Here is a 26,472-nt window from a genome sequence, read left to right on the forward strand (position 1 = left end):
GAGGGAGGGAGGGAGGGAATGAATAAAAGTGGTGAGGAACTGGCAGGCTGTTGCACAATGGGGATTATATACGTAATCACCTAAATGTAGTGGTGTGTGTGTGCAGGAAAGGAGGTCCGCTCTCTTTTTTTTATTTTGTTGTTTTTCATCGCAAGAGGATACAGTATATATGCGTTATATATATATATATATAAATATATATATATATATATATATATATATACACATACATACATATATATGTGTGTGTGTGTACGAATTGTATTACCCAGGGTTCATCTAGCCTGAATTCGAGTGAGACATGAGCAAGACCCAACATTTTAAAGTATGGCATCATATATATTAGTTGCGAGCGGGATATACACGTGTGTATGTGTGTGTGAGTGAGTGAGTGAGTGAGTGAGTGAGTGACAGACATTTGGACGACTGACTGTCAGGTTCGACGTTCCCCCGACCGAGAGGAAGGTTGCCCGGGAGACGCAGCGACCGAAGGGAGTGGGAGGGAGGAAGAGGAGGCCGGGTGTGTGTGGGGGGGGGGGCGGTGTCATTTGACCCTGTCGGCCACGGTGCTTCACGACTGGCAGATGGCAGAGGCTGCACACGTCATCCCAGCCTTGGGGGGTGGGGAGGGGTGAGGGGCACCAGAGTTGCTCTGAAGGCGCGCTCACACGATTTCCGGTTTGTGCCGTGACCGCTGGGGCATCCTCCTGAAGGTCTTCTCCAGCCCCTGAATGAAATCGCCGACTCCCTGTAGCTTCATCTCTTTGGACCTCCAGTCATAGATTCTACAACACCCTAAAAAAAAAATGTATCACTCAGTCTCGTCGCCACAATATTGCCCCCAAAGATAGGCGCGTTGGCTGTCTTTGATGAAATACTCCTTTCCCATTCTGTGCTTTCTCCTGCCATCCCATGTAATCCCCCCATCCGCTCCCCCCTTCCCCCCTCCCCCCCCTGGATGTGCTCGTCACGGCCACGGGGCACTCGAGTGCTCCACGCGCCTTTGACGCAAGCAAGCAAACAAGCAAGTATTGAAATGGGCCTCTGAACACATGTACACGCACACACACACACACACACACACACACACACACACACACACACACACACACACACACGGCGTTGTTCTCCCACAAGTATCACGGGGTAGATAAGTAACTTAGATTGGGTAGAAAATACGAGAAGAGAATATTAGAATAACATCGTAAAAGCTATTTGGGTTTAGAAATGTGAGGTGACAAGCAACAGCTCTTTCAAGTCCAGTAGGATAATGTACTTCGTGTGAGACAGATCAGGACGTTGGATGCTGCAGATATTTGTACTTTGATCAAGCTTTTGAATGTGTACAACCTTTGAAAACAAATGGAGCATCGTCGCCACTTGGGATTAGTGGAGCAAGAGTGATGAAAACGTGGCTAGCACACACACACACACACACACACACACACATGTATACACACACCCAGGGCTGAAATAATCTAAGTATCGCTGCGCTACGAGTCGTTACTCCAACTCCCTTGGGCGGGAAGTTGGGTATGTGTGTGTGCATGTAAGGTCACAGCATTACCCATAGATCGGTCATATATGAACTCTGAGCTCTCTTCCGGGAGGGTAATAGCTGTTGATCACGAGTCTAACACGTGATCCAAGATCATGGTGAATCACACACACACACACACACACAAAGTGTGTGTTTATCCATTTAACGTGTAAGTACTTGTTCATACAAGTGTCATATGTCAGAAAGAAAAATGCCTGAATAATACACTTGTGTAAAGGCAGTAATTCATCTTCTGCGCACGGCCATTGCGCAGGAGATACAATATCACTTAGCGGAAAGATCACTGGGGGAAAAAAGAAGAAGATTGCCTTTCAGCGCAATTTGGGACGAATACGCCTTAATGGAAACCCAGACTGGAGAGCCGGCAATCTCTGGAGGCGGTAGGGAGGGGGTAGGGAGGTCCTGCAGGGGACGCGAGTAGATAGACGACCCTCGGAGCCTTGGTCATGGAGCCAGCGACCTGGGACTGTCCTTAGCGTATCAGAATGACATTTGGGTCACTGGGAGTGACCCACTTCGGACCGCCGAGGCAGTGCAGCTTTAGAATCTTCAGTGACTGCGGAGACCTCGTCAGCCAGGCACTGCGTCCCGGTGCCTCTGAACGGGAGGGTGTCCGGATTTTAGTGCCAGGTGCGTGGCACTGACATGCGCCTTGTGGTCGCACGAACAATCCCAGCTATGCGTAATCCATCTTTTCGCACAACACGTGGGGTAGCCTCAGCGCACGTCCGCTCTCTCCAATTACCAAATGTGTGTGGGTTCGTGTGTGTGATTTGCCATGGTCTTGGGGCACGTGCAGGATTCATAATCGAGAGCTATTGCCCTCCCAGATAATAGCTCTAGAGTTCATGATATGGCCAGATCTTTGAATAATGTTGTAATTTCTCTCATGCACACACACACACACACACACACACACACACACACACACACGTATATATGTAACACCTTGCCCAACAGAGCAGGGTGACAGTTCCAGTAATGTGATGCTTTCCAGGCCCGGGCAGGAACCAATTCCAGACCGCTTACCTCGGAGTGTGCGTGTTACAAATGCCAACGTTTAAAACTTGCATGCCTGTGTATTCAGAATATGAAATATGGTACGATGTGAAAGATACATCAGGTTCGTATTTGGTATGCATGCTTTGTGTGTGGGTATGCATGTCATTGCGAGTCAGCATAGGTAAGCATGAATGGCATGTGCTTGTTCGGTGCCGCCATATTTCCTGTGTGACCCCAACCTCACGTGTGTTTGAGTTTCTGCCCTTTAAAGAAAAGAAAAAAAAGCTACGGGGGTGCATTAGTGTAATTACTTCTCCTTGCCCCCCGTGATCCAGGCATCGGTGGGAATTAAAGTTGCATTGGCTGTGAGAATCGTCAAGTCCCTCGGGCATGGCTGGTGGTCCCGGGAACTGGCGCCGCCGCCGCCGCCGCCGGAAGAGAGCCGAGTTGGCTACTTCTGTTTCCCCTGCTGGCGAAAATCTTGCCATTCACGGGCGGGCGAGGCAGAGGAGCATTTTTTTTTTTTTCTTTTTTTTTTTTTTGGGGGGGGGGGGGGGCTGTCACCCAAAGAGAAACTCTTGACGTTTTGCCACAACACAATCAGATAAAAGACAGCTGTATTCAGTGTTTTTCTTCTTTTTTTCGCCCCCCCCCCGTTTGACGTAGCCGAGTTTGACACGGACATCGCAGTATATCTCTACCATTTTGATATTTGTATGAGAAAGGTCTCAAATGTAGGTCAAGTAGTGGATTGTATTGCGTTTCATTTTTCCTAGTATTACATGTTTACCTGCGGGAGAGGAGGGAGGGAAGATGTCGGTTTGTCTAAAAAGTTTATATTTGATGTACTAAGCGACCTTGGGCTGAAGATTTTTTTTTTTTTTTTTTTTTTTTTGAGAGAGAGAGAGAGAGAGAGAGAGAGGGGGGGGTGGGGGAGTTGTGACAGATATTGTGTTGTCGAACCATATATAATAACAAACATAAAACGCACGCTTGCAAAGACTGTGTGTGTGATTCACCATGGTCTTGGGTCACGTGCTGGACCCGTGATCGACAGCTATTACCCTCCCGGAAGAGAGCTCAGAGCTCATATATGACCAATCTATAGGTACTGCTGTGACCTTACACACACACGCACACCCAACTCCCCGCCCACGAGATTTGGAGTAACGACTCGCAGCACAGCGATACTGAAATTATTTCAGCCCTGGGTGGGATTCGAACCCGGACTGCCGTAGTGGCGGCCGGGAACTCTACCAACTGCGCCACCGAGTCGTGTGTGTGTGTATGTATGTATGTATGTGTGTGAGGCGGAGAGCTGTATAAAGGGGATGGTTAAACATATTTAGAAATGAGTCGAAACGGTAAAAATTTGCATTTACCACTCAAAGTCTCTCAACCTATTCCGTAGCGGCTGCCACGTTCCCATCCGTGCCGCCAGGAGGAGAGCGCAAGAGACCATAAGGCGTACACTAGGCAGTTCCATGTCCCTTACCACCTGTCATCCCCATCCATAAAATTATCTCGTCTTCTTTTAAAACAACCCATTGCTTCAGCGCTCATGACATGGTTACTAAGTCTTTTCCATTCGTTAACCAATCTGTTGTTGAACCAGTTCTTGCCCATTTCCTTTTCAAATCTAAATTTGTCCAGTTTAGACCCATTACTGCGATTTGACACCGCCATGACACCTTCCTCGGTAGCGATGCATTTTATGGCGCGAACCCTAAGAGCTCTTCGTATGAAGCTAATTTTGCGTTATAATGTAATAATGCACACGACCGTTTTCAAAGACAGCGCGAATCTAGTGTAAAAATGTGCAGAGAATTTTGCATATCATGCAGGTTGTCACCAGTGTTAATGTTTCCAAAAGCGAATGTGGAAAGTGGAATATCGTCCAGCGCAGAAGACGGCGTCAATGGCACCATTTGGTCGATAAAGTGAATTGAAATATCTTCAGTTGGATCCGTTTCTACTTCAACTTGTGCACATGTTTGGAGACTCCGTAGACTTATTTGTGACAAACGAAAGTTGTTTTCGCATTTTGAACCAGGAGCGATGGAGTTCTTGAGTGCATAAAATGGCAGCATTATGCCGCAACGTGTGGCAGGTGACTGTAGTATGCGCTCCATGTATATTTGACAACAATCATTAACGTACCTACGTCTTTTCGACATTTACGTATACATCGCAGAGGAATGGCGACTTCTCAGTGAATTATTAACGTGTCTTCGCTTTTCAGCAGTTACATATTCTGTACGAGGAAATTATGACTTTCCGAGTGAGATTTTAGTGTTCTATTGCGCTGAGCAGGCGACGTGACGTCATGACGGAGGCGGCGCCGAAATGGGTCGGCCGGGGCTCGTTCCCGCCTTCACTCGGCCTCCTCAGGTGCGACCACCCGACGACGGGTCATCGCTCCACTGCTGCTGTCGCAACCCTGACCTCAGATCTTTGAAAAGAACTAGCGGTGAGGAGAACACGGGGGAGCCTGTGGGAGTCGGGGGTCGAAGAAGTAGGAGGGGAAACCATGGAACATTGAGTTGGACAGTATGATGGACGGTAGTTTGAGGTTTCCTGCGGACTTCTTTTTGTTTTGGTCGTTGCCGACTCACCCTCAAACGTGAGCGAATCGAATGAGGGGAAACCCCCGGCCGACGGGAGCGTCTCCAAGTGACTGAGCCCGCGACCACGACTTCGGAGACGACGGGTCGCCCTTCGGAAGGTCGACCACACGCTGAGAACCACGTCCCCTGGCGTGCCTGCCTCCGGGATATATATTCCGTCTACCTTGGGACCCTTTGGAGGGCGGAGGCCTCAGCGTCCGCCTTGGCAACTCCGTTTACCCATCCAAAGACGAACACCTCCAGTTTGTTTACCTCCTCAACTTGAACCAGCCGACGCCACTTATCGTCGCGCCGATCCTACTGGACCGACCAACTGCCGGCGGCGTTTGCTGTCCTCGCCACGAAGATGAACTCGACTCGGGCGTCCTCGTCGCCCACCACGCCCACCACCACCCCAATGTCTCGTCGCGACAAGATGAGCGAGAGCATGTCCTCCATCATCTCCAACATCAGCATCAAGGGCAAATCACGCCGAAATAAATCTGCCTCTTTCCAGAACAAGGAAGAGGAAGGAGGAGGAGGTGGTGGTGGTGGGGACCTCAAAGGAGGAGTAGGAGGGGAGCACAAGGGAGGAGGCGGAGGACCGAGCCTCCGGGTGCGAGCCCTGGGGACGCCGCCAAGAAGACGACGGAGCCTTCGGTACCTGACAGTCAGTATTGCAACAGTGATAGAGGCGCCTTCGCCCTTGGTTTCTTGTCTTGTATTGTTCTTAAGACCGTGTGTCTGTCCTCCCATTGTAGTTGTGTTTTCGAACTGGACCTTTTAGGGAAACAATAGCCCGCTTATGGACAGGGCAAAGCAGCTCTGCCCCTACAGGGTCTATCTCCCATCTGGCCAGAGTAGGCAGACATCTTTAACCTAATTGATTTTATTGGGTTAAAGATTTTTTTGGGGGGACTTTTTACATCTGCCAATAGTTCATTAATGCACAACAAAGTCTTGAGTCAAAGTATCATTATCAAATTGGCATTTATCATGCATATGTATATATATATATATATATATATATTTTTTTTTTTTATACTTCATACCAGTCATAGCTCTGAATGCCTAAATGGGCAGTAATGTACAATGCATACTAGTGATTATTTAAGTAAAAAGGGGAGTCTAATTATAGCATGTTGGGTACAAAAAATCTATTAGAAAATGATATTGTCCAGAAGTCTTCGGGGCTGCAAGGACAGATGGCATCACTTCAAGAATTTGATGGCCGCTTGTAAGGAGCATAACTAGCCTTGGGGAAGAAGTACCAAAGAGGCTTTATTATCTATATATGCCCATAAAAGGAATGGATCTCTTTCAGATATGAGTGATGCAGAGACGGGGGCGGGGCGGGGCGGTGTCCCCGGGCATGCAAATGGGGAGGGGATATCCAATCAGATCGCTTGGGGGAAAGAATTTGACCAGTTTGGTTGATTTATATTTAAATTTAATAAAGATTTTTATTTCATGTTTTATCTGTGTTGACATATTCTAAACATCTTCCATTCTCGTCATATTTCTCAGTACTGCGAGGATTTATGCTCGAATCCCTGGGGGGGATTGATCCCCGGGCATCACCAGGCCTCTGCACAGCGCCATGATTGTTGTTTTACGCTATAGAGTTGTAGCAGCTTTGATCTATATACTTTCGTCTACTTTCCAGGAAGAGGAGCTACGGACGGCGGGCAAGGACTCCTTCCAGAAGGCTTGGGCAACAATCAACTCGAGTGACTGGAAGCTGGAAAAGAAGACAAGTCACGGAGACCTGGTGCATTCCAAGCCTGGAACAAAGACACCCAAGATTTATAGACTAACAGTAAGTTGGAAGGGTTTTTACGTTGCTCTGTGCAAGAGTGTGCTTTAAAACAGTGGAAGGTATTCACACGCACACACACACAGAAGGTAAAAGGGAGGAACCTGGGCACTAGAGCGTGTGATTGGCGACCAGCCAAAATTGAGCCTTTTTTCCGATTTTTCACATTTCCACCTGTGGCGCCCGTACCTTTGGCACGAGTGGTGTCCAGGTGCAATCGGCAGCAGGCCTGGTGGCCGCCTCCTATCCGTGGGCGAGATAGTGGCCCAACCGGAACAGGTCACCGATTTGGCCCAAACTTAACCCCAGAGGGAGAGATTCGTGCATAGTAGTGCACTGAGAGGTAGACGCGAGGAACCTGGACCCAAGGGCGTGTGCGGAGCGACCTGCCCAAAATTCAGCCATTTTTTTTTTTACTTTTCACAAAGTGCACTAGTACTAGTGTACTAGTATTAGAGCGCTAGTACTAGTGTATCAGTGCTAGAACTAGTATTTATACTAGTGTATTTGTACTAGTACTAATGTAATACTAGTTTATTAAAGTACTAGTACTAGTGTAATATTGTACTAGTAATAATGTACTAGTGTACCACTATACTAGTACTATTGTACTAGTGCACTAGTATTAGTGCACTACCACTCTACTTGTGTACTCTAATGTACTAGTAATCTACTAATGTACTATACTAGTGTAGTAGTACTATATTAGTGTACGCTACTAATGCCCTAGTAATCTACTCGTCTCGTGCTCTAGTACTCTAATGTATTATTACTAATATACTAGTGTACTAGTAAAATGGTACTATATTTGTATAATAGTGTATTACAACTATACTAGTGCACTACTATTCTAGTGTACTAGTGTATATTTAGTCTAGTGTACTAGTAATCGTGTTCTTGTACTACTGTATTTGTACTAATGAACTAATACTCTACTAGTACTCTGGTATTAGTAGCGTACTAGTGTAAAACCACTAGTACTATAGTAGTACATGTACTAGTACTAGCATACCATTGTATTAGTATACTAGAGTATTTGTGTATACTAGTACTCTTCTACGCTAGTGTATCAGTATTAGTGTACAAGTGTTAGTGCTCTAGTACTAATGTACTATTGCTAGTATTAGTGTACCAATATACTAGTACTACTGTACTAATATTCTTCCAATACTAATGTACTAGTACTAATATAGCATACTATTACTAGTGTGAGTGGAAGGGTGGTGTACTAGTACTCTAGAATTAGTGTAATAATGTACCAGTACTAGTGTATCAGTACACTAGTACTAGTGTGCTAATATAAATGTATTAGTACTAGTGTATTATCATACTAGTACACTAGTGTAGTCTTGTCTACATTGGGTTGGGAGGCGTTGAAACAAAGTTGCGGGGTTTTTTTTAATATCTCTGAGGCTCGACTGATCTACATCTCAAAACAGTACACGAGGAAAACACTGGCGGTTACCAGTGGTACAATTTTACATATGTACACTTTATTCTCTACCATGGCAATGGAGAACGCAGGTGTCCTTTCGCGCTCCGCCAAGCCGACCGCGGGTGAGGTCCGACACAATAGGGAGTCCCGCGGGAGTTTCTGATCTGACGTCCTACAGCTGAAATGCGTGTGTGCGCGAGACATCAAAAGGACTGAATACTTCATTTAATAATATTGCAACACTGATACTAGTACTAAGATACTGTACTAGTGTATCTACTAGGACTAGTATTAGTACTAATATATGTGTACTTGTGTTTTACTGTACTAAAAATAGTCCACTACTAATGTATTTCTGTAGTAGGATTAATGTACTAGATTATTAGTATATTAGCGTAATAGTACTAGTGTTTTAATGTACTAATGCTATTATATTAGTGCACAAGTATTATAGTATAGTACTATACTAGTATTATAGTACTACAGGACTAGTACTTTCTTTAATAGTATAGTACTATTGTACTACTATAATACTAGTAGTATAGTACTATATACTAGTTTATAGTACTAGTACAATAATAAACTATTATACTTCTAGTAATTATAGTAAAAGTATAGTACTATAGTACTGTATATAGTACTAGTAATATTATAGAAATATAGTACTAGTATTACAGCACTATTATAGTACTATATACTATACTTTTACTATAATAGTACTATAGAACTGGCATTATAACACTAGTATTATACTACTAGGCAAGTATTATAGCACTAGTACTATACTAGTATAGTATTATAGTGCAAGTATTCTAGTACTGTAATATATACTAATTGTATAGTACTAGTATTCTAGTACTAGTATTAAATTACTATACTATTATAGTACTATCATATACTATAGTACTAATACAGGTATCATATTACTATAGAACTGGCCTAGTATTATAGTACTAGTACCATAAAACCAGTATAGTACTATAATAATAGTATAATTCTAGTACAATAATACTATAGTACTGGTATTACAGTACCAGTACTATAATACTATTATAGTACTTTAATAATGGTACTAGTATTATACTCGTAGTACTATAGAACGTACTTTATTTAATAGTATTATAGTACTATTGTACTACTATAATACTAGCAGTATAGTACTATATACTAGTATATAGTACTAGTGCAATAATACTGTACTATTATAGTTCTAGTTATAGTAAAAATATAGTATAGTATTGTGTATAGTACTAGTAATATTATAGTAGAAATATAGTACTAGTATTATAGCACTATTATAGTACTATATACTATACTTTTACTATTATAGTACTAGTACTATAGAACTGGCATTATAACACTATTATTATACTACTAGGCAAGTATTATAGTATTAGTACTATACTAGAGTATTATAGTGCAAGTATTCTAGTACTGTAATATATACTAATAGTATTGTACTAGTATTCTAGTACTGTACTATTATAGTACCATCATATACTATAGTACTAATACTGGTATTATATTACTATAGAACTGGCCTAGTATTATAGTAACGGTACTATAATAGTATATAGTACTAGTACCATAAAACCAGTATAGTACCATCAGTACTAATATTATAGTACTATAGTACTAGATATTTAATATAGTGCAAGTATGATTCTAGTACAATAATACTATAGTACTGGTATTACAGTACCAGTACTATACTATTATAGTACTTTAATACTGGTACTAGTATTATACTTGTAGTACTATAGAACTAGTACTTTATCTTTAATAGTATTATAGTACTATTGTACTACTAGTATAGTACTATATACTAGTATATAGTACTAGTGCAATAATACTATATTATAGTTCCAGTTATTATAGTAAAAATATAGTACTATAGTATTGTATATAGTACTAGTATTATAGCACTATATACTATACTATAGAACTGGCATTATAACACTAGTATTATACTACTAGTACTATTATAGCACAAGTATTCTAGTACTATAATATATACTAATAGTATAGTACTAGTATTAAATTATTATAGTACTATCATATTCATACCATAGTACTAATACTGGTATTATATTACTATAGAACTGATCTAGTATTATAGTACTGGTACTGTAATACCAGTAATATAGTACCGGTACTATAATAGTATAGTATTATACTAGTACCATAAAACCAGTATAGTACTATAATAATAGTATCTACTAGTATTATAGTACCACTATAGTACTAGATATTTAATATAGTGCAAGTATAATTCTAGTACAATAATACTATAGTACTGGTATTACAGTACCAGTACTATAATACTATTATAGTACTTTAATAATGGTACTAGTATTGTACTATAGAACTGGCCTAGTCTTATAGTACTGGTACTGTAATATCGGTACAATAGTACTAGTACCATAATACCGGTATTAAAGTACTATGATAGTATAGCACTATTGTACTAGTGCAAGTATTATCATTCTAGTACAATAATACTGGTATTACAGTACCAGTACTATACTATTATAGTACTTTAATACTGGTACTAGTATTATAGTACTATAGAACTGGCCTAGTATAGTGGTGGTACTGTAGTACCGGTATAGTACTATAATACTTGCACTATAATAGTAATGCCAGTTCTATAGTATGAATTATAGTACTAGTACCATAATACCGGTATTAAAGTATAATAGTACTATTGTACTAGTGTATTATAATTCTAGTACAATAATACTATAGTACTGGTATTACAGTACCAATACTATAGTACAAGTATTCTAGTACTATAGTCCTAGTACTATAATAGTACATACATATACCAATATAGTACCAGTACTATAATACTATGGTACTGTACTTTTACTATAATAGTATTAAGTATTGTAGTACTATTGTACAAGTATTCTAGTACTATTATAGTATTAGTACTATACTAGTGCTATAATAGCATTGTACTAGTACTGTACCAGTATTATAGTACTATTATACTAGTACTGCAGTACTAGTATTACAGTACTATAGTACAATAATAGCAGTATTATAGTATTTTAGTACTAATACTGGTACAATAGTATCAGTATTGGTACTAGTATTACAGTAATATATTACTAGTATTGTGGTACTACAGTACCAGCACTATAATAATGTACTGGTACTATAATACTAACTATACAAGTACTATATGACTAGTACCAGTATTATGGTACTAGTACTATACCAGTACTATAATACTGGTACTATACTAGTACTTTAGTACAAGTACTATACTTATAATACTAGTGTTATAGCATTGTTATAGTACCAGTACTATGGCACCATAGTACTGGCACCATAGTACCAGTACTATGGCACCATAGTACCAGTACTATGGCACCATAGTACCAGTACTATGGCACCATAGTACCAGTACTATGGCACCATAGTACCAGTACTATGGCACCATAGTACCAGTACTATGGCACCATAGTACCAGCACTATGGCACCATAGTACCAGCACTATGGCACCATAGTACCAGCACTATAGCACCATAGTACCAGCACTATAGCACCATAGTACCAGCACTATAGCACCATAGTACCAGTACTATAGCACTATAGTACCAGTACTATAGCACCATAGTACCAGTACTATAGCACCATAGTACCAGTACTATGGCACCATAGTTCCTGCACTATAGCACCATAGTACCAGTACTATAGCACCATAGTACCAGTACTATAGCACCATAGTACCAGTACTATAGCACCATAGTACCAGTACTATAGCACCATAGTACCAGTACTATAGCACCATAGTACCAGTACTATAGCACCATAGTACCAGTACTATAGCACCATAGTACCAGTACTATAGCACCATAGTACCAGTACTATAGCACCATAGTACCAGTACTATAGCACCATAGTACCAGTACTATAGCACCATAGTACCAGTACTATAGCACCATAGTACCAGTACTATAGCACCATAGTACCAGTACTATAGCACCATAGTACCAGTACTATAGCACCATAGTACCAGTACTATAGCACCATAGTACCAGTACTATAGCACCATAGTACCAGTACTATAGGACTAGTACCAGTATTGTACTAGTACTATAGTACCGTACTATAATACTAGTACCATAGGACTAGTACCACCAGTATGGTAGTACTATAGTACCAGTATTAGTTCTATACTAGTATATTACTAGTACTAGTGTATTAATGTACTACTACTAGTAAGGTGATGAGATGTACAAGGGGTGAAAGTGGCAGTAGACTGGAAGTGAACATTAAGGGAGAGCGACTGGAGGAAGTGGATAGTTTTAGATACTTGGGTGCAAGTGTAGCAGGAAAAGGTGGAGGTAGAATGTAGATTGAGAGAAGCGAGTAAGTGCCTTGGTGGATTAAAAAGTGTAATGAGGAATAGACATTTGGGAATGGATGCGAAGAGGAGACTGTATGAAGGAGTGATTGTGCCAACAGCACTGTATGGGGCAGAAACGTGGAACATAAGAGAAGAAGAGAGAAGGAGTTTGAATGTGTTTGAGATGAGGTGTCTGAGAAGTATGGTGGGGGTTACTAGGCTGGATAGGGTGAGAAATGAGGAGGTGAGGAGAACAGGGGTGAAAAAGGATTTGGGAGATAGGGTTGATGAAAGAATATTAGGATGGTTTGGACACATGGAAAGAATGAGTGAAGAAAAACTAGTAAAAGAGGTATGGAAGGCAGATGTGAAGGGAGTGAACATGAGGGGACGTCCTAGGATGAGGTGGATGGATGGGGTGAAGGGGGCTTTGGGGAAGAGGGGAGTGTCTGTTGAGGAAGGAAGGGAGAGGACGGAAGACAAAGGTGAGTGGAGAATGGTTGTATATGGATGATGTTGTGATTGCATGAGGAGGAATGGGCAGGGGGGTGGGGGGTGGGGTAGTGTGTGTGAGTAAATTTTGACGCAGCCCGAAGGGATTTCTCCCCGTCCTCTCCTTATATGCAAGGGGGGACGGAGAGGGGGGGTCGCCAATTAAATGAAGCGGCCTTGCTGTGGATGTGCTGTGTCTTGCGACACTGCTTCTGACCCAGGGCGGTGGGCAGGGTGCAGGGATGACCCGTCATCCAGGAGGTGCTCAGATGAGAGGGAGGGTGGGAGGGGTGTGGAGTGTATGTAGGGATGAAATGGGTGGGAGTGTTTTTATGCCTTTCTCTTTTTGGCTACCTCCCTTGTAAGGGGGAAAAAGCCTTGGTATATGTATGTATGTACTAGTATACTAGTGTACTCGTGCAATTGGCAGCAGGCTTGGTGGCCCTCCACCCGTGGATGAGATGGTGGCCCAATTGGAGTTCTGGTCACCAAAATCGTCAGTTCACCGATTTGGCCCAAACTTAACCCAGAGGGAGAAAGTCATGCACAGTAGTGCACTGCGAGGTAAACGTGAGGAACCTGGACACAAGGGCGTGTGCGTGGCGACCAAAGTTGAGCAATTTTTCTGATTTTTCAAATTTCCGCCTGTGGTGCCCGTACCTTTGGCCTCGGTGGTGTCCAAGTGCAATCGGTGGCAGGCCTGGTGGCCCTCGACCTGTGGGTGAGGTGGTGACCCAATCAGCGTATATAACCAAAATGACCCCAATACGGGGGAATTTGCCCAAAGTCGTCTAGTAATAGATTTGGCCCAAACTTACCCCAGAGGGTAAGTCATGCACAAAACTTTTGGTCCATAACTAGGTCAGATGCAAATAAAAATAATAATAAATAAATAGAAAAATACTCGTAATGTTCATCTTTAAAACCTGTCAATATCCTCATCCAGATCGAGGCAGCCCTGAGGACTTCCAGGTTTGGACTAACCCCAAGATATCTCTACCATCTTCAATTGTATTTCCCTCATTTTTTCACATAAGGAGAGCTGATATATATATTTTTTTTTTCTTTGCCATTTTTCTGTAGGAATCCTGCTTTGAAAATGTGGTTAATCAGTCAGTCAATCCCATAGGTCAATCAGGGAAGAAATATTGTGTTGTCTGGGATTGTTAATGTGGGGGATTGTAGTGTCTTCTGTGTGGTGGTTTCCCTAGATATGATTAACAATATCTAATTTACAGAATAGTACACACATACATACCAAAAGCTCCTTTCCTCCATATAAGGGAGGAGGGGAGTTGAGTCAAAGCATAAATGCACCCATCCAAGGCCCATTTGTTGTCCCTCCCATCTTAGCACCCACGTGGGCCAGGGACAATGCAGAAAGATGCAGTTCTTCCAAAGCAGGGTCCAGCAGTCAAAGTTGGTTTACCCCCCCCCCCCAATTATATGGCAACCCACCTCTCCATCCACACAAACTGCTCTAAATGTAACCATCATAGAGAAGACATTGAACACATCATATGCTGCCCCACCCAGACAACACAATATTTCTTTCTTGAGTGACTTGTGGGCTTATCTGGTGGCTGTTGCCAGTTACCTGGGAGCCAAAAGACCTGGGTCAGTGGACTGACTGATTAATCAACTGACCAAGACTTTTGACAAGTCTTCATTTTGGAAGCATAAAGAATTACTTTGGTTAGTATCAGCTTCATATATGCAAGTGAAATAATTTACATAAATTGCTTTCACTTTTTTAATAGATAATCAGTCTTTCAAACAGCACTTGCTGTTTCACATTAGTCAGTTTTCACTCCACAAAGACGTAACTTTTCTAGGGGGTCTTCATGCTAACATGAAATTACCTTTATATGCCAGAATTTATCAATATGCAAATAATCAAATCCAGCAGTTATTGAGCTCAAATTTGGGACATAAATTCTAGGTTTGAGGCCCCATGACTACAGGATTTTCTTATTTTAAAGATATCACTGCAACTAGTTATTTGTTCCATAGTTATCAATATGTCTTTATTCCAGAGTGAGGTGGATGTAGCTCCAGAAATACTTTTTAAGGAAATCTACTATAATTTGGAGAATTTGCCGACGTGGAACAGTGCCATCACCCACTCTAAGTTGCTGCAGGTATGTGAATACGTGACTTCAGGAATTATCAAATCAGTTGTTATAGAAAGAAGTGACTTGCTCCATTGCTTCCAAGTCAGGCAGTGGGTAAAGGACAGGGGTGGCCCTGCATCCATGAGGAGCCAAGATAAAAGGGAGAACAAATGTGTGTTGGATGGGTAAAAGGTGAATGCATGCCTTAGCTGGCCTCACCTCCTGTCTAAGGGGGAAGAGGCCTTTTGGTATACTTATGTACAAGTATACTAGGAAAAATGGGACAAGTGTGAGTGTAGTAGTTTCAGAGGGATCAGCTTGTTAAGTGCAGTTGGGAAGGCTTATGGGAGGGCTTTGATTGAGAGGATTAGAAGAGAAACAGGGAGATTGGCGAGGAACAGTGTGCGTTTAGGGGTAGGGGTTGCATGGATTTTTTTTTTAAGGCAGGTATGTGAAAAAGCTTTAGGAAAAGGTAAGGACATTTTTTGAGTCTTTATGGACTTGGAAAAGACTTGACAAGGTAGACAGGAAGGCACTGTAGGATGTATGGCAGATATATGGAATGGGAGGAAAGCTGTAAGAGCAGTCAAGAGTTTACAAGAGTAGTAGAGCCTGTGTTAGGATTAGAAATGGAGAGAGTGATTGGTTTGAAGTAAAGGTGAGACTTTGACAGGGATGTGTTTTGTTGCATTGGCTGTTCATTTATACATGGATGGGGGTGGTGCAAGAGGTAACACAAGGGTAATGGGTCAGGGATTGGATATGGTTAAAGGAAATGGGAGATAAGCCCTTTGTTTGCTGACAACACTGCACTTATAACAGGATCAGAGGAGGGATTGAAGAAGTTAGTGACAGAGTTTGGGAAGGTGTGCTAAAGAAGGAAGTTGAAGATAAATGTGTGGAAAAGTAAGGTGATGAGGTGTGCAAGGGGAGAGGATGGCAGCAAATTGGAAGTGAACACTAAGGGAGAGAGACTGGAGGAAGTGGATAGCTTTTAGATACTTGGGTATGAATGTCGTGGGAAAGGGAAGAGTGGCAGTGGAGGTAGAATGTAGATTGAGAGAAGCAATTAAATGCCTTGGGGAATTGAAAAGTGTAACGAGAAATAGAATGGATGCTGAGAGGAGATTGTATGAAGGAGCAATTGTGCTGACAGCACTGTATGGGGGCAGAAACATAGAACATAAGAGAGGAAGAGTTTAAATGTGTTTGAGATGAAATGCCTGAGAAGTATGGTAGGGGTTACTAGGCTGGATAGAGTGAAAACCAAGGAGGAGAGCAGGGTGAAAAGGGAGTTTGAAGACAGGGTTGATGAAAGAGTATTGGGATGGTTTGGACACATGGAAAGAATGAATGAAGAGTAAAAGGTGTGTAAAGCAGAGGTGGAGGGGGCAACCAAGTATGAGATGGATGGATTTGGAAAGAGGGGAATGTCATTTCAGGAAGGGAGAAGACAGAAGTAGGGGTGAGTGGAATGGTTGTGTATGGATGATGCTGTGATGCATGGAAGGGAGTGGGTGGGATGTGTGTGTGTGTGTGTGGGGGGGGTTAGGGAGTGATTATGTTGAATGATATTTTGATGCAGCCCGAAGTGATTTCTCCTGTCTTCTCTTTTTCTGCACAAGGTGGGGTGCCGATTAAATGAAGTGGCCTTGTAGTGCATGTACTTTGTCTTGCTACATTGCTTCTGACCCAGGGCAGTGGGTGAGATGCGGGGATGACCAGTCATCCAGGAACCAAGAAAGGAGGGAGGGAGGGGGGGTGAATGGGAGTGGAGTATGTGGGGAAATGGATGAGTGGATTTGTGCCTTTGACTTTGGCTACGCCCATTGTAAGGGGGAAAAAGCCATTGGTATATATATATAGAAAACTATTTAGGATGAGGCCATATATGAATGCATTAGTGTTAGAGATCAAATGTGTTGAGTGTGGTTGGTAAAATGTATAGGAATGTGTTGACCGAGAGCATTAGGAGGGGAACAGAGAGTAATTAAAGAGCAGTGTTGGTTTTAGAGAGGATGAGGATGTGCAGATGAAGTTTTTTGGTAAGGTAGATCCATCCATCCATATACCAAGGGATTTTTCCCCCCTTACCAGGGAGGTAGCCAAAGTCAAAAGGCATAAACCCACTCCCACCTGTTCCATTCACATCCACCACCCTTTCCTCTCTCTCATCTTAGCTCCTCATGGATGATGGGTCATCCCTGCATCCTGCCCTACTGCCCTGGGTCCGAAGCAATGCTGCAAGACACAGCACATCCACAGCAAGGCCATTTCACTTAATCGGTGACCCCACTCTCCATCCCCCTCATGCAGAAAAATAGAAGATGGAGAGAAATCCCTTCAAGATATGTCAAAATATCATTCACACATTACCACTCCCAACCCCCATCCCTCACCCACCCCCTTCCTTCCATCATATTATAATCTGTACACAACCATTCTCCACTCGCCCTTATCTCCTATCTTCTCCCTTCTCCCTTCCTTGCTCAACAGACATCCCCCTCTTGCTCAATACCCCTTTCATCCCATCCAGTGGATATATGAGAAACATTTAAGGGTAAAGATTTTTTTTTTTTTTTTGTCTTTTACGGCTGACAGAATCTTTGTGAAGCATATTACAAATAATATATGAAATAGTGACGAAATGTTGAAACCTATCAAGTTTTCAAATTAGTATTCAGTTATGCATAATGGTTGGAAATGGAGAAGGTTAAAAGTTTGAGGTGAATATGGGGCTGTGTCAAGGTTGTGTGGTGTCACCGTGGTTGTTCAGTGCATGTATGACTGCATTGGTAAAGGAGGTAAACACAAGAATGCTAGGCAGGATTTGAAATTGATGGTGAGAGTAGAAGAATGTGAGAAATGAATATACGAGTCCCTAAACTTTCCCCAGAATAGATAAGATAATAACTTATAATGGCCCATGATCTATATTTTGGACAGAAAGTGGATGCAAGCACAGATGTGTGCTACCAAGTTGCTGCTGAGGGACCAGGTGGAGTGGTTACTGCACGTGATTTTGTCAATGTGAGGCATTGGGAAAAAGTAGGTGATTGTTGGGTGTCTTCAGGAGTGTCTGTACCTCACCCAGATATGCCACCTCAGAAAAAGATGGTGAGGTAAGGTTTCATTCCTTTCTATAAGAATTTTATGAATAATGTTCAACCTGTTATGAAATCTGGTGATTGTGTCTCATGCATTTGCTTTCATATCCCTTTGTCCATTCTAATGGTGAGGTAGAGTATACATGTGATGGAATTTTGTAAGAAAGTATGTACATTTCCCACATCACTGCTATCTATTTTAGAGATAGAGGTTAAGTTGCCCTATATCTAATTGTGTAAACTTTTGCTATTCCCATAGAAGGAAGATCAAATGCCTTTTTATTGTTGCAGAGGTGAAAATGGTCCTGGTTGTTGGGTATTTGGGCCTGTGGCAAACAATCCCAATAAATGTACTTTTAAATGGCTTTTGGACACAGACCTGAAAGGATGGATCCCACAGTATGTACTTGACCAAGCCCTGACACATGCTATGATCGAGTACATAAACTCCATACGGAAGTACACTCCAACCATTCTCCGGAAATACACCCTAGAGCAACAACAACAGGATGACTCCTAGCTCTTGAGCATGCAACTCATTTTGTGCATCTGTACAGCCTTCCTGGATCTGTTAACTGTATATACATCCTACCTGGACCTGCTCTCTGTATACAACCTGCCTGGTTTGTTAAGTGATTGTACTGTATGCTGAGGTCAGTGCTTGCACAGCTACATTGATATTGTAATTGCTTATACAGCCCACCCAAGACTGTTTCCTTGCACAGTTCAGCCCCTTGGGTCTCGTTTAATTTGACCATCTACTTGGTTCTATTGCTTGCCTTATAGGCCCGTTTGGAAATTTTGCTTACCTGAAAGGCCTACTCAGTCTTAAAAAAATTCTTTTTCAGCCTACCTAGACCTCATGCTTATATTTACAACCAATGTGGATACATTTTGCTAGTAAATGATGCCCATCAATGGAAGTGTGGTATATTGCCTCACAACAGCCATACAGTTTCATTGACATACAAAAGCATAAGACACTGAAGTATTGCTTTGCCTGAAGATATCAGGCTCAGTTCCACACCCAAACAGAGCACTGTGTGATGGTGTGTACTAACTTGTTGACAAGTGCTGTTCAGTAGATGTTGTTGTAGTGCAAAGTAGAGAGTAGTAGTTAGTGTTTTGTGAGCCTGATATTCGAGAACCTTGCACATGGGTACAGGTGCAAGTGGCTGGCTGGCTTGGCAAGGGACTGCACATGGTTCAGTCGGTAAGGCACCAAAGAACCATGCATAAATGATTCCCCTGTGGACCACTGAATGACTGTTCAGCTGAGAAGGGTGAATGCAGATGACAATTTTTTTTTCTTTTTTCTCCTTAGCCAAGAAGGACCATTAATTAGGTTTTCCAGAGAAGGAAAACCGAAAAGGGCGGACATGAGGAGGCATTTTGCACTGCCTTTCTCAGTTTCTCCATACCATTACTCTACTCATGTCAGACAATATTTTGAGACAAAACTGATATTCAGTATCAAATGCAGTGGGAAGACAACTGATTTCAAGTTCTTGCAGTTATGCGAGCTTTTAAGTAGTCACAATGTTTTACAGTTCATGTTCATTCCTTTGAGTATGGCCCAGAACCATATGTGGAACAAAAATCATTAAACATTTCTCTTAGTTATAAGTTATTTGTATCTGTCTTTTTACATGAAATTCTTTAACTTATTTACAGATTTGTATCATGGTTGTATTGTTATGTATCAGATATACTATGAGCTAAGTTAAGAGAATCCTTTTCACCCACAAACTTATGAATTCCTTTTACTCTCTCCAAATAATAAACCAGCAAAGGTTCATTGAGGTTTCATTTATCCCCATAATTACTTTTCATTTCCAAAAACAGAACAGTTAATCAATAACCATGTTGGAGACACTGTTGTTGGCCCTAACCGTGCACATTAATTCAGAGGAAAAAACCCACCAGCTTGCCTATATACAGATCACAAGTGAAATATATCAACACAGGGGTCTTCCCTACCTACTAAGAATCCTGTTCCTAAGTCTTCCAGCCCTTTCCATTTCATCCCCTGCCTAAGAAGAGGGAGGCAATAACCTGAGGAGATTAAAAAGTAAGCTGAAAGAAAAGCAACTACTCCCTCGTCACCTCTTCATAAAACTCCTCGGTTGACTCCCATCCAGGAGTTGAAGCCAAGAAAGAAGAAGCAACCGAGACTGATAGTATATATAACACAGCTCAACAAAATTTTGTTGTGTGAAAGTGGCAGTTGCCAACAAGTCTATCAAAATAAACACATACCAGAAGTTCTGCATTTTCCTAATCCATCAGGTGTCTGTTACTGATCATGGTGGAAAACATATCAGTGTTCTCAAATCCAGGTTTTTAGATTACATGACATTTCCCCAATATGGGATTTTTCACATCCCATGCACAGAATCCAATAAACACAGGCTTTATTGTCCAGCATTTTGCCAATGTTTATTCTCATCATTGTGATGTCTTTCATTGTCCTATTGGTCTGGCACATTACTACCAAATTGACGGTTTTTAACATAAGAATCAGGTTGGTGGCAATGTCGCTGATTGGTTACACGAGACATTTGGCTGTTCTGTCCTGCTGCCTAGGGCCTTCCAGAATCATAATGGCCTGTTTTCTACATTATCTAAAAAGAAACCTGGAAAATTTAATTTTAACCCCTTCCATACAGTGACGCCTACGTAGGCATCATGAGGAGCAAGTGGGTACGCGAGGATGCCGATGTTGGCGTCTCAATTATATTTATTGTAGTCGTACCTGCGTGACCCCCATACTCTGTAAACTGGCTTCATCATATTTTCTATGGTCATCAAAATTTACGCGTGAAAAAGAGAATGATCGATACAGCCGTGACTTTATTTTTTATAATGCAAGTATTATGACGCAACATCATACATCTGGCAACTAATGCTGCCCGCAAGATTTTGACCCATAGTGAAGTGGTTAAAAAAAGCCTCCCTGATATACCATCACTCTTCTAAGTATTTTTCACTGCATATACTGAGTACCCTAAGGAAGAAGCCTATCACTACTCCCTTTCTTGATCCTAATGTTTTGGTGTAAGTAGAAATTAGTTAAATAATTTTCGTAAGTGGGTTTTCTGTATACTTTAAATTTCAGCTGGTTACCATGTTTTGCAAGGATGAGAATAACCATTGGCAAAATGCCAGACAATAAAGCCGGTGTTTATCGGATTCCATGTTTGGGATATGAAAAATCCCACATTGGGGAAACATCATGGGATCTAAAAATCCGGATACAAGAACACCAATACGATGTCCGCCATGATGTCACCACCAATGAGTGTGTTGCACACAGGCACAGTAGCAACCACCTGATGGACAGGAAAATGCAGAACTTCTGATGCATAAGCCTGACAAGATCCGTAGAAAATGTTTAGAAGCAGCTATCATACAAAGAACCAACACATACATACATATACCAAAGGCTTTTTTCCCCATACAAGGGAGGTAGCCAAAAAACAAAGGCATAAAAACCATTTCCATCCATTCCATCCCTAACACACTCCACTCCCCTCCACCCTCTACCCTCTCTCTTATCTTGGCACCTCCTGGATGACGGATCATCCCTGTATCTTGTCCACTGCCCTGGGTCAGAAGCAGTGTCGCAAGACACAGCACATCCACAGCAAGGCCGCTTCATTAAATCAGCAACCCCCCTCTCCATCCCCTCATGCAGAAAACAAAATGGATGCATGCTCAATATCTCACCCCACCCAATTCATTGAGTACCCATTACCAACAAAATTTTAAGCTATCCCAAGTTACCCTCCAAAGCTCCCTTTTTCCTCTCAAGGTCGTTGTCCACCCTCAGTAGACAATTGCTCACCCTTCTTATTTTCTTCTTCCTTTTGTTCCTCAGTTGTGAGCTAATGTCCTTCACCCAGCCAATTGTTCCATCTTATTCTTAACCTTTCTTATTCCCAGACATTTGGTCCACCTTAACCTTTCCTAGTATTCAGTGATTCCCCCTCCCTACCTTCCTCTCTCCCTCCCTATTGTTCCTCTTATTAAATCTCAGTCATGTGTATTATGACTACATACTTGAAAAAGATGTAACAATTGAAATATCATACAAATAAAGGCTCCGTCCTCATATGGTGTTTATTTTGAAAAAATTTTGGAGGTTATTTTTGTTTCTGAAAGCTCTTATTTTTGGCAATTGAGGTTTTCAAAATATCAAAATCTTGTCCTCGTATCACTGGCATTGTCATCTATCAGAAGAAATGTGATTAAACTCTCATTAAACCAGCAGGTGAATGAATTTATTCTCAACATAATTTGAGACATGTTCCATCAACACAAAGATTAAAACTTGTACGGAACTCATTGTTAGGTAAGAAATTTGTTGCTATGAAGATACAAAGCTCAGTTACATTTTAGTCAGCCAGGAATTTGCGCTTGAAGCTCTTGCATTCGTGAACTGTCTCGGGTCAGTCTCATGTTCCAGCAGTAATCTGTCATCATATGTTTGTCCCATCTCCCTTGGTATTAAAGTCCTGACGGAACCGCTTGCCTTGCTCGTCACTTACTGCCCCTAAGTTCCACAAATGAAAGCCTTGCTATCCTTTCCTTATCGTTCATCTTTCAGTCAGTCTTGATGTGGTCCATCAAACACACCTGCCTTGATCCTTTCAAATGACAAAGCAAGGGAAACTGAGAATATGTGTTGGGAGCATTCAACATCAGTATTTAATGCTCTGACAAACTGTTTCATCAGGCCCAGCTAGATGTGGAGAGGAGGAAATATGATCTTTTCTTGACAGACACTTTAGTCACTGACAATATTTGGCATACCAGCTCCCAGAGTCTCACATAAGAGCCACACTCTCTCTGGTTCCAGTGCTTGTCTCTAGCTTGGCTGTTCCACATGCAAAGAAAACAGGGATACTTTGTAAATCTTCTTTGTTGACTAAGGAGGTAGTTCACCATTTTGAGGTCCATACAAATTTTCCAGTGGTGCCTGTGGTATTTAATAGGTCTATCATAGTTTTAATGTCATTATGTTCTCATAAACACACAGAATGACCTATTGGAACAGCTGGATAGACACTGCCATTATGTAGCAGAATACACTTCAGGGTGCACTTAGAACTATCCAGAAACAATCTCCAATCATTTGGATTATACAATGGAATCCCTAATTCCTGGAGAAGACCAGAGATATTATGGCAATAAAGAGATTTATTCTCCTCTTTAAAAAATTCTGCAAAAAAACTGTACCCAATTTCAGAAGTATTGAATTTTTGTGGTTTGGTTCAGAAGAGCCTTTTCTTGCAACATTTTTTCTTGTTAACATTTCTGCTGCATTTCTGGAAACCCAAATCACACACAAGGTCATTCAGCCCTGGCTGGCTTAACTGCTAAGAGTTGATGACTGATGCAACATGAGAAAGATCGTCGGAATCTGCCAGTATTTCTCGAGTTTCACTGTTAGTCTATTGCATTTCATCTTTACCCTCTTCTTCAGATGGAGACAATCTATTAAAATCTGGAATTGGTAGCTCATCAGAGTGCAGAGTAGGTTGAATTGCTGAAGTGATACTTGGATAGGTGATTTTGTGTGTTTTTCTTGCCAACACCTTTTGTATTGACCAGACAAAAATAGCAGTCAGTTGTGTGATCCTTTGGTTCCTGCTGGGTCATGGGAGTTCCAAAAGGTAAACTCTTACGTTTTTGTCCTGTCACACAGCATTTCTTCGCAGTTATGACACAGTATATGGGGCCCTTTCTTGTCTTGGTCACCGAGAGTAAGTCTGGAGTATGCTTTATAGGCTCGCCTCACAATGTTATTTTGTGCCTCTGATGAATAAACATGAAGTACCCACAAATATAGCACAAAGCATCAAGTTTGATACCATAAATGCACAAGTAATTTGGTCGCAAATGGCTAAAATATAATCCCTCAACTTGCACGAACACTTGAGCATACAGAGGAAAATCATTTCCATATTTGAAATCAGCAGATCAAAAGTAGTAATCAACAGTAAAGAAATCTAATGCAACTGAGATTTTCAAAAAAAAATTTTGTCCTGTGTAATCACTAACGTTTTTTTCACCGACAATAAACTCATTATTCCAACAACAACCAAAAGTCCTCCTGTAAGGGTAGATGGGGATCTCTGGAAGTCCTTTGTCACAACTCATACAAGTGGTGGTGTAGGCCCAGTTGTCACCCTGTGACCGAGCAGCACAGCCCAGCAGCAACCTAAATGACTGCGCAGCCCTATTCAGAATTCTCTGCTCACCCCACATAAAGAGAAGGTTAGAAAAATTGCCTTAGGCATAACCTCTCTAAACTCAACCTGACTGGGGTACCACCCCTAGCAGTCACCCAATTGCAGCATGAATAATAATGATAACCAAACCACACCAGGGAGGAAGTAAGAGCTTTCCAAAAACTAGGTCACTCTGTTCCACCCCTGCTCCACCACGCAGCATTTCCCGGTGAAGAGCCCTCTCCCCCAACCTGGGGAACAAGCTACAATGGTAACACTAAAGTAACTGTCCACCCTCGCTACACTGTCACTGGCATTACCAAGAGATCAAAAAACCACAATCTGTAACCACAACCTCGTGAACCCCAAAGACGAATACAACCTAGGACAATTAGACCTGGAGTCACATACACAGAAGCATTACGAATCATCAGATGAACCCCACCAAAAAGTTCCACCCTAATGACCACATCATGAGAGAACACCCACACCCCCATCACCTGTGCTACTAAAACCCCTAACTCAACTCCTCGCCCTCTCCACCCGCAATTAAAAAGAACCTCCTGCACAACACCCCATCCCCTCCACCCTACCAAACCCTCAAGGGCGTTTGCAGTTTGACTGATTTTGTGTGTTTTGTTGGGTGTAGCTCCTAGCATATTTATCATATGCTGGAAAAATTAAATGGCTACAGATTGATCGACTTGTATTCTTTTATTGTTGATCTGGCAAGTCAATTGCATAGCAATGATTATTTGGATGTAGTCAGGGAACAGGTCTTGGCTCATTTTCCATGTACAGGTAAACGTCGACTTACGATGGCATTAGGTTTCGATAGAGCCATCGTAAGACGATCTCATCGTAAGTCGATCCCCACTCTGTTCCGTGGTCACTGTACCTAGCCTACCTGTATATTAACCACCAGAGATACTGAATATAGGCTATTAAACATGTACAGTAGTTTATTTAATTATTTTTATCCTTTTTACCATATTCAAACACTATAATATGTATTTTCAGTACGGAACTTAAATCTCGCGGGCAGCAGCCAATGCCAGCCGTACGACGTGACGTAATAATACTCGCATCATAAAATATAGTCACCGCTTATATCGATCGTTCTCTCTTTCACCCGCGAATTTTGAAAACCACAGAGAATGGGATTTAGGGCACATTTGAGAGAATGTAAAAACACAGGGGTGACTACAATAAATATAATCAAGACGCCGATATGGTACCGTCGCGAATCCACTTGCTCCTCATGACGCCTACGTGTGCGGCACAGTATGGAAGGGGTTAAATTATCATGTCGTCATCGTCGTCGTCGTCATCATAAAGTCGAACAATCGTAAGTCGACGTTTACCTGTATTTACCTAGTTGTATTATACGGGAAGGGAGCTATGCTCGTGGTGATCCGTCTTTGTATCTTTCAGCATCAAGTTTTTTCTTAAAATCTTGAATAGTGTTTGCACACACTGTTTCCTTATCCAATTTATTCCAGGTATTCACCACTCTATGTGGGAAGCTAATTTTTTTTTTTTTTTTTTTTCCCAGGCCTCTTCTATAGTTATCCTTTTCAAGTTTCTTTTCATGTCCTCTTCTTTTTCCGTTGTCCCATTTTAATAAATCATCTCTATCTAGGATTTCCATTCCTTTCATGATTCTTGTGAGAAGCATTTCACAAGTAACGAGATAAGGAGCAAAAACATGTCTGACTTTATTGTAGTGACGACTTTAACAA

At 41.7% G+C, this 26,472-nt stretch overlaps 1 protein-coding gene across 1 annotated transcript in view; it reads left to right on the forward strand.

Annotated features, from left to right (window-relative positions):
• The window catches only part of Start1 (Steroidogenic acute regulatory protein-like), a 156,687-nt gene extending 136,395 nt beyond the window's left edge, over positions 1-20,292 (forward strand). Inside the window, exons 10-13 of the mRNA XM_076200705.1 lie at positions 6,836-6,988; positions 15,310-15,414; positions 18,334-18,509; positions 18,786-20,292. Coding sequence (XP_076056820.1) covers positions 6,836-6,988; positions 15,310-15,414; positions 18,334-18,509; positions 18,786-19,014 — 663 coding nt within the window. The 3' untranslated portion in view covers positions 19,015-20,292. The remainder of the gene's footprint in view (positions 1-6,835; positions 6,989-15,309; positions 15,415-18,333; positions 18,510-18,785) is intronic.
• The last annotated feature ends 6,180 nt before the right edge of the window (positions 20,293-26,472 follow it).

The sequence above is a fragment of the Oratosquilla oratoria genome, chromosome 17, assembly GCF_046742065.1.
Source record: "Oratosquilla oratoria isolate Oo_2021 chromosome 17, ASM4674206v1, whole genome shotgun sequence".
Classification (NCBI taxonomy): Eukaryota; Metazoa; Arthropoda; class Malacostraca; order Stomatopoda; family Squillidae; genus Oratosquilla; species Oratosquilla oratoria.